Here is a 10,000-nt window from a genome sequence, read left to right on the forward strand (position 1 = left end):
TCTCTCCTCTCCTCTCCTCTCCTCTCCTCCCCTCCTTTTCTCCCCTCTCCTCCCCTCCCCTCTCCTCCCCTCCTCTCCTCTCCTCTCCTCTCCTCCCCTCCCCTCTCCTCCTCTTCTCGTCTCTCCTCTCCTCTCCTCTCCTCTCCTCTCCTCTCCTCTCCTCTCCTCCCAGAAGCCCACTGCTGAGAGGAGTCCATTGCTGATGCCATTGTGACAGCTCAATATGCTGGGATATCTGCTGACACATGTCATATAGACGGGACCTATCTTCCTCATCAGAAAGATTCATATCAACCAATGAGAATGCTGACATGTAATGTTATACACAATATATATGCAAATGGCCTCCCATAAGGCACTTTAAAGACAACCATGAATTAATTATCTGTAACAAAGGCTAGGACACAGGGACGGATTGAAACTACATGTAATGAAAATGGCATCCATCTTTCTCTCGTTGCTCATTTTACGCACGCAATGTTTTCCAGTGGAATGACGGAAGTCTGTTGACTGCAAATATTCCAGTCCCAGTTTAGCGTATGACGCCAGCGTCACCTACTCACGGCTCCCCATTTTCAAGATGAGCTCAAAGATAAATCCCTCTTGATCTGATGAGAATATTCCTGGTTATAGATGGAGGCTGTCTAGATCACAGCAGGGCTCTGAGCTCAAGAAATTGGGGTAAAAAGCCTTTGTAAATCCCTTCCTGTAATGCTCAATGGGTCCCTGTTAAAGGCCTGGCGAATCACATCAGAACGCACTAAATCTCATCACATACTGTAGACGCACAAACGGCGTCCCGTCCAACGACATCCGTAGATGTGCTGTAGAGTATCTATGATAAAAAAATTACATAACAATCTATCTTGTCTGTTGCTGTACATCATGGGATGTTTTTCGATGGACTGAGGACCACATTGGAAGATGTGTGGTTTTAGTTCTGCTTTCATGGGCTATCCTCTCAGATCTGATACATCTTCTGCTATAAGGTTGATATCGGTTGTCGACCCAAAACACACGTCACAAAATTCACATCTAGTTCTGTTGATTGCAATGTACATATTCAACCATATGCATCTGGTGGTTGGAGGATCTAAAATGGAGTGAGATCCAAAGTTTCAGTCCATGTGAATAACAGCCAAGACCACCCAGAGCGAGAGAGAGAGAGAGAGAGAGAGAGAGAGAGAGAGAGAGAGAGAGAGAGAGAGGGAGAGAGAGAGAGAGAGAGAGAGAGAGGCAAATCTCTGATCCAAGCCTGAAGGCTCTACTGGAAACCACCTACAGTACGGTTCTATTCATCATGTAAACAGCAACCAAATAACCGTGCATTAGTATGATACACTGCTGTACCTCCACAGAGGTAAGGAGCCATCCGGTAAACAATATAACCCAAACCAGGCATGGGGGACTGGGGAAAATGTTTAATATCTCGCTAGTAATAAATAAAGTAAAAATCCAATTAATATTTAAAGCTAATCATAGCCACAGAGCTGGAGAGCACACAAAGACAGATTGGAGCCCGAGGGGGTAGAGGGAGCTCTCTGAGTGTGAGGCTCCCATTAGGCTAGGGTCTCTACTTCTCTCAGATGGAGATTCAAATGCCCTTGTTTTAAAGAATGCTCTTTTAATCCCTGCTGAGTTACATGTACATCCATCCATAATTAACCTGAGCACCCCTGACAATAGCCATGGACTGTTATCTGCCTTTTAAAGAGGCACAGTGTGTGGTGGGGAACTCTCCACAGCGCTCCACAAACTAGGAGGAATTCTTAACAAATTGTGATTTTGCGGACTGAAACGCACCCTTTCCAAACAACATTCATTGAAAAATATCAACAGACAGAATGTTTATCATCCGCAATCATGTACTATTTTGAGAGATTATGTCAGATTACTAATCACCAGTCTGGTCTCGAATACTAACATACATCCCATCCATCATTAAGCTCTGTGTGGTTGTGTGTGTGTGTGTGTGTGTGTGTGTGTGTGTGTGTGTGTGTGTATGATCATTCATTACACATGTCCAAGCCTGCCTGGCCTGTTCTCTGGCTCCTTGTGTGTGCTTTGAAGGTAGTGGGGGAGGGGGAGTATTCCCACCCATGGACGTGTGATGGGGACCAAAGGGAACAGACACAGAGAGAGAGAGAGAGAGAGAGAGAGAGAGAGAGAGAGAGAGAAAGGGGGGGGGGGGTAAAACATCCATGGGTGGCTGAGCTAAAGTACAGCCCCAGCAGAGGGGGGAGGAGGAGGACGGGGCTGTAGAGGGGGTGAAGGCAGGCCCGGTACAGGCCCTTTTAGGAGGCTGAAGGACAGATGCTTGTCCACAGAGCCATGGCCGCTCTCTCTCTCTCTCTCTCTCTCTCTCTCTCTCTCTCTCTGAGCATCCCCTCACAGCACCACCAACTGCCTCCTCTTACATAAGCCCCTCCCCCACTCCAGGCCTGCTGCCTCTTTATTGGCTTATTTCTCTCTTTTTCAACATTAGCATTTTCACCTCTCTCTCACAGCCATTTTCCTATCATCAATCATTCTTCCTCTGTATTATTTTGAGATTTTGTGCTGCTGTTTTATTTTTCTCCCTCTGGTTATTTGGCAGATGTGTTATACTGAATATTACACAGATTCAAATATCTCATTTTTTTCAACAGAGCATCTCCTGAAGATGTCTTGCAATGCATACTGCAAATGATATCTGTCGTGCAGACATTTGACAAAACCAACCTAGCGATCTTTGGACAGGATGATAAAATAGCAGACCAAATCATTTTTGTTACCTCCAATGATTTCATCTACTGTATCAAAGGGTAGAATAGGATATGATACATGCTCCGCATGCAGTAACACACCCCTTTTTGCATGAATTAACACAACCAATACGTTAATGCAACATGCAACTGAAAAACATTTTGCATGACATATTGGAACCAATTCATTTGCAATGAGGCCTTTACAGTAAATATAGGCTTGGAACGAGCAGCTGGCAGAAAACTTGTACTGATGGCAAATATATATTCGACACAAAAAGGCTTACATAATCAAAACATGCTGTGAGGTTTTAAATGTGTGAGAAATGAAATGTGCCTGATTGGTCTGGGTGCATCTGAGGGTGGATATGGACCGGGCGGCAGGGGTACACCGTCGATTCTCATTGCAGCACATGTCAGGAGAGTAAACCCTACAGTAGTTGCTTCCCCTGCATTACTGCCAACACCTTCCCCTGGCCATTGGAAAAGGTGAGCTGGTAACATCAGTGATGCTGCTGTTCCTGTGTGTTCTGTCCTCAGTGGAATGTCTCCAACATCGCCAATGAGATTTCAGCCTCCATTTTCTCCCATGCTGTCTCTCTCTCTCTCTCTCTCTCTCTCTCTCTCTCTCTCTCTCTCTCCTTCCTAACGCCCTATGCTCTTTGCTCAAATACATGTAGTAATACACATACACAGATACATAGATAACCAGCAGCTACCAGCTTTAAACAGCGCATATATGACTACACAGACGCATACTCACACACAGAGCCATTTCTTCTATTTAATACACACCAAGCAACCCTTCCCCCACCCCTGCTCACACTCGCGCACACACACAAACACATGCACACACACACACACACACACACACACACAAACAACACACACACACACACACACACACACACACACACACACACACACACACACACACACACACATACAAACAACACACACACACACACACACGCACCTTGCTCAATTACATATTGTGTTCCTGGCTGTACATGGCTTTAATCAAATCTAATCTGTCAAGACCGAGGTAACAGAGGCACCGGGAACATAAAGTAAATGTTAAATGGAGAAATGAAAGCATGGGGGAGGGTTAATGGTGTAGTTATGGCATCATTTAAACCCAGTAAGATGCTCCTCTCCTCTTTTATCAAACAGCTACCTCCCCTACTATCCTGCTGCAGAGCAATATTACATCTTTAAAAAGGAATAACAGCCACATACAGAAATGAGCCATCTAATGAAGCTCTTCCTATCCTTCTCATTCCCTCCCTCCCTCCCTTCCTCCCTCTTTTCCTCTCCTCTCTTCTCTCTTCTCTCTCTCTCTCTCTCTCCCTACAGGATATCTGCCTGATGAGAGACAAGCCTTTCCTTAGTTCCTCTGTGAGAATCATGCATCACATACGGGAGTGACATGCTACACAAAATGTGTTTTGTAGATGGAGAAATATCTCTCAGTTTGCTAGCTTTAGCTTTAGCATTAGATAGCGTTACATTCATGTTGCCTGTCCTCTCTCTCCTCTCTCTGCCTCCAGATGAACATATATGCAGAGCTGTTTCTTTAGTCTGTGATGTCAGAATGTTAGAATGTTCTAGCCTTTGATGAAATACAGTCTGGGCCTGTAAAATGTAATTCCCATCAGATCTGCATATAAAGTATTACATGTTCATGTTTAAGTGCAGTTCTGTATGGTGGATAAATCTGATAAAAAATGAAGAGGAAACGGTCCACTAGTCCCCACTGAGTGAATCAGGACGGACATCTGAGAATGTGCATCATAACAGAAAGCCTAGGATGAATGATTCTCTACGAGGCGCCCAGCTGAGGCAGCTTTCTACCACAGCACCACAGGCTCTGCCACGACGGACGAGCCTCTCCTGACGTGTTCACACTCGTGTGTGTTCCCACCTAGCCACCTAGCCACCTCACATGAAACCCCGTTCCCCCACGGCCCCCCTGCCTCCTCCCAGCGCTCCCCACAGGCGTGGGCTGTCTGTCTGTCTGGCCAGCAGAGGAAGTTGGGAGGAGTTACCTGGTCGTACCACTCCCGGTTGGAACAGGTGCACTCAGGCCACCACTGGGCTTGCTGCCCTCCAGAGTTGTTGCCATTCACCTTGGGGCCGCCCTTGGATTGGCTCTTGGGGTTGGGGCCTCCAGGACCCCCGGCGGACATCATCTTGCCCTTACTTCTCCCCAGAGTGCCCCCTCCTCCTCCCATGCCTCCACCTCCCCCCGAGGCTGGGGGGGGTAAGGTCTGCCCGCCCCCGTACCCGGCCGGGTATCCATAGGGTTCTCCCTGCCACTCTCCTCCGTATGCCGGGGCGTCCATCCTGCGCAGGGCGGCCATGCGGGTCACCTCGTAACATTCTGGGCACTTGCAGCAGTGGTGGTGTTTGTGCATGCTGGCTGGGCTGGCTGGGCTGCCGCTGCCGCTGCGCCGGGCTGAGCTGAGCGGCGTGCACTCTCAGATCACACGCAGCACCCTGCGATCAGCTCAGAGAGCCGGAATACCACTGCTAATAACACGGAGCACAGGACACCGACAGATGTTTCCCTTTTTCTCCAAAATCCTGTGACTCTCCTCTTTTACTCCCCTCAGACGGCAAAAACAAAGAGAGAGGTCGGGGAGCAGCAGCAGCAGCAGCAAAACAAAAAATAAAAAAATGAGTACGTAGTCTTCCTCCTCTTGATGTAGAAGATCAAAGAAAATAATATTGAAAATATTGTATAAGATCACACAATCAGAGACCAGCCCCGATGGTAGAATTTTCCTCTCGCGTCTCTTGTTTCACAGTGATATGTATATAAATTCATAGATATATATATTCATTTGTTGATATATCATATATATTTACACACACACAAATACATATAAAAATATGAATATAAACAGACAAGCACAAATACACAGTTATATACAGAGATATAGGTATATATATAAATATCTATATGCGTGTGTACAAATATATATATAAACAATATGTATATATATAAATGATATCCTCAAGATGAAATCTTCCTCTGTATTGGTTTTCCCTTTTTGCCAGCCAGTTATCTTCCTCCTGTTTTTCCTCCTGCGTTGAGAAGCGTTTTCTGTCTGTCTCTCTCTCTTTTCTCAGCCTGCAGAGAGGAGCTGAGCACTGGATTGCCTCTCAGCCTGCTTGCCCTAGATGTGGATTATACAGAGGGATGCGAGCAAGCGAGAGGGAGATGGAGAGAGAAAGAGAGAGAGAGAGAGAGAGAGAGAGAGAGAGAGAGAGAGGCAGAGAGGGGGGAGAGGCAGAGATACGTAGCAGCATCCCTCCAGCACCTCAGCCCTGACAGCCACAGCCAATCAACTGGCAGCACTGCCATCAGCAGCAGCAGCAGCACCAACAGGACTGAGCGCCTCACTGGCTGCTCTTAAAGGGACCGCGCCACCTAAACCACACCGCTCCCTGCCCAGGGACCCAGCACACTGCTGCACACACAAACACTACAACCTGGTCGCATCCATCCCCCTCCGTATGTGGAATGTTTTGGGGGATAAAAGACTTGAAAGACTGGAATCCCGTCCCCGCCCGTCCCCGTCCCCACACACACACACACACCCCCTCATCCTGTTCTGTTCATCCCAATCCTCAGTAGGAATCCTGGAACTCTCTGATCCATGTTTTCCGTCATTCCAATGCAGCCAAAATCCAACAGACAGCCTCCAATTTACAGCCTTGTCCCTGGGACCAGTCTCTGGGCATCTACGGTCATCTCTGGTTCAATGATGGCCTGTTTGTTCTCCTCTGCCATTGATTGACACCCTCAGGCCCAGTGTCACGGTACATGTCCAGAGATAATGTAACCACGTCCAGAGATAATGTAACAACGTCCAGAGATAATGTAACCACGTCCAGAGATAATGTAACAACGTCCAGAGATAATGTAACCACATCCAGAGATAATGTAACCACGTCCAGAGATAATGTAACAACGTCCAGAGATAATGTAACCACGGAGCAGGTGTTGTTGCTGCTGTGGTGCTGGTTCAGATGACAACATCCTGTTGCATTTGAAGGGAAGAACACAATAAAAACAGCAAAGATATTGAAGTAAAAGGTTTCACCATGATGAGGGTGGAAGGCAGGCTACATAGACTCACTGTGGAAGGCAGGCTATATAGACTCACTGTGGAAGGCAGGCTACATAGACTCACTGTGGAAGGCAGGCTATATAGACTCACTGTGGAAGGCAGGCTACATAGACTCACTGTGGAAGGCAGGCTACATAGACTCACTGTGGAAGGCAGGCTACATAGACTCACTGTGGAAGGCAGGCTACATAGACTCACTGTGGAAGGCAGGCTACATAGACTCACTGTGGAAGGCAGGCTACATAGACTCACTGTGGAAGGCAGGCTACATAGACTCACTGTGGAAGGCAGGCTACATAGACTCACCCAACACTTTATTAGGAACACTATACTAATACTGGGTAGGGCCTCCCTTTATTAGAACACTATACTAATACTGGGTAATACTCCCTTTATTAGAACACTATACTAATACTGGGTAATACTCCCTTTATTAGAACACTATACTAATACTGGGTAGGGCCTCCCTTTGCTGTCAAAACAGCCTCAATTCTTCGTGGCATTGATTCCACAAGATGTTGGAAACATTCCTTTGAGATTCTGGTCCATGACGACATGATTGCCTCACGCAATTCCTGCCGATTTTTCAGGTGCACTTTCAAGCTGTGAATCTCCCGTTCTACCAGATCCCAAAGGTGTTCTGTTGGATTCAAATCCGGTGACTGGGAAGGCCACTGAAGAACACTGAACTCATTGTCATGTTCATGAAACCAGTTTGAGACGACTTTTGCTTTGTGACATGGTGCATTATCCTGCTGGAAGTAGCCATTAGAAGATGGGTCAATTGTGGCCATGAAGAGATGCACATGGTCAGCAACAATACTCAAATAGGCTGTGGCATTCAAGCGATGATTGATTGGTATTAACGGGCCCAAAGTGTGCCAAGAAAACATTCCCCACCCCATTCCACCACCTCCACCATGAGAAGATGTACAGGTGTTCCACCACCTCCACCATGAGAAGGTGTACAGGTGTTCCACCACCTCCACCATGAGAAGATGTACAGGTGTTCCTAATAAAGTGATCAGTGAATGTATAAATAACCAAACGAAACCAAGTACTATTTCTATCTCTCTTTCTCGTTCCCTCTCTCGCCCTTTGTTCTCTCCATAAATGTGTAGGATTTCTTGGGCGAGCGTTAAAGCATGTCCTTAACCCTGCTCATGTGCCCTGTGAGCTCCAGAGCGCTGCTGTACTGTCGCTCATTGAAGAACCATGGGGGAAATATCTCCCATGTTCACAGTGATGACATCAACACATGTGTACGCAACAAACTAGATTACACGCTTGGGCTTTCGAGTGGGTGGAGAGAGGGAGAGAGGGAGGAGAGAGAGAGAGAGAGAGAGAGAGAGAGAGAGAGAGAGAGAGAGAGAGGGAGAGAGAGAGAGAGAGAGAATGAGGGAGAGAGACGGGGAGAAAGAGAGCGTATGGATATGGGGTTTATGTGTGTGGTAACGTTTCAGTAAGCGATGCGAGAAGACTGTTTGTGTACTATTTATGCAAGCTTATGAATTTAAGTGTTGATCAGAGCTTGATCTAACAGACTCTGACACTGAGGGTGAGGGTCTGTCTTCTGGATAGCTGAGTGTGTGTGTGTGTGTGTGTGTGTGTGTGAGAGTGTGTGCGTGCATGCATGTGTGAGTGTGTGTTACAGTATCGGCATTAAAGGCCTGCATATGTGCATTATTAATGAGTTGTGGCGAGGAAATGGAACTGGGTGTGTCTGTCTGTGGGAGAGTAAGTGTATTTATATGTAGCAGTGTCTCTGTGTGTGTGTGTGTGTGTGTGTGTGTCTGTGTGTGTGTGTGTGAGTGTGTGTGAGAGAGAATATTGGATAATATGAACATAAATGTGCACGCCTTTGTGTGTGTCTGTGACAATACATTTGTGATTATGCAGGTGTGTATAAATGTGTGTGTGTGTGTGTGTGTGTTTGTATGCATGGGCACGTGTGTGTATGTGTATGTGTGTGTGTGTCTTGTTTGTGTAGCTGTGTGAGAGTCCTTATAGTGAGTGCACACTGTACTATTCAATGGTTACCAGGAGGCACACACAGCAGGCTCAGCCACACTTAATTACATGCAACGGTAACTCACTTCATTATCATGATATTCTATTCCTGTAATTTATGGAGATTCTGCAAGCAGAGCAGAAAGGAGAGGAAGAACTTTTCCATTTTTAAATGGAGAGAAAGGAGGAAAGGGGGCCGCTGAGCTGAGAGACTCCGGTCTCTGTTACAAGACGCAGTCACAAAATTCTGTCAAAGCCAATCAGAGCTTAAAGGGTGCTGGAAGGCGGTGGCTTGAAAAGACGATGCAAGCATATCCATCACGGCACACATGACCGGGCACATGTTGTAGCCATCCTCCCCATCCTCCCTCTCACTCCGTCTCTCCTACCCAGCGTCGGCATCACGTTCACCGTCCAACAGCAGGCAGGCAGGGCTTTGGCGCCACAGAACGTAACACATGACAGAGGGAATGAAGGGATGAAAATGGAGATCCATACAGGCAGGGGAGATGGATGGAGAGAGGGAGAGGAGCAGAGGCTGCCTGTACTGTATGAAGACAGATATGTCAGATATAATGTGCTGTGTGTGTGTGTGTGTGTGTGTGTGTGTGTGTGTGTGTGTGTGTGTGTGTGTGTGTGTGTGTGTGTGTGTTTGTGCGTACGCGAGAGTGTGAGTGCATGTGGGCGTTTCTAGTACCTCTGGGGAAAATAATCCTATTCCTTTAAAGATTATATAATATGAAATATAAAAAAAATTTTAGTAGGTCTCCTTAGTCAGAACCAATCAATGGCCAGTACTCTCTGTATCAGCAGGACAGGGAGCTGGAATGAGAGAGAGAGGAAGAGAGAGAGAGAGAGAGGAAGAGAGAGAGAGAGAGAAAGAGAGAGAGAGAGAGAGAGAGAGAGGAAGAAAGAGAGGGGAAGAAAGAAAGAGGGGAACAGATACATAGGAGGTTAGGAATGACAAATCAGACTAGAGGTTTTCCGGAAGAAAGAAAACACAGAAATAGTATGTGTTTCTTACTGCCTTTCATTCTTAGCTTGGCGTCCAGTAATGTCGATGAAATGCTTCAGTCATCATTGAGCCTGGAGAATGATGTGTAGGGA

General features: G+C 46.6%; 1 protein-coding gene across 4 annotated transcripts in view; it reads right to left on the reverse strand.

Moving 5' to 3' along the window:
• The window catches only part of dlg3 (discs, large homolog 3), a gene marked incomplete at its 5' end in the record, with an annotated part of 78,924 nt that overhangs the window by 52,404 nt on the left and 16,520 nt on the right, over positions 1-10,000 (reverse strand). For 3 of the 4 annotated variants that reach the window (XM_083686570.1, XM_083686569.1, XM_083686571.1), the window contains one exon: positions 4,793-5,161. The exons of the other annotated variant lie outside the window; for it this stretch is intronic. In XM_083686570.1, the coding sequence (XP_083542696.1) occupies positions 4,793-5,161 (369 nt within the window). Of the gene's footprint in view, positions 1-4,792; positions 5,162-10,000 lie in introns of those variants that run through there. 4 annotated transcript variants of the gene reach the window in all.

Source organism: Argentina silus (genome assembly GCF_951799395.1).
Source record: "Argentina silus genome assembly, chromosome: 15".
NCBI classification, from domain to species: domain Eukaryota; kingdom Metazoa; phylum Chordata; class Actinopteri; order Argentiniformes; family Argentinidae; genus Argentina; species Argentina silus.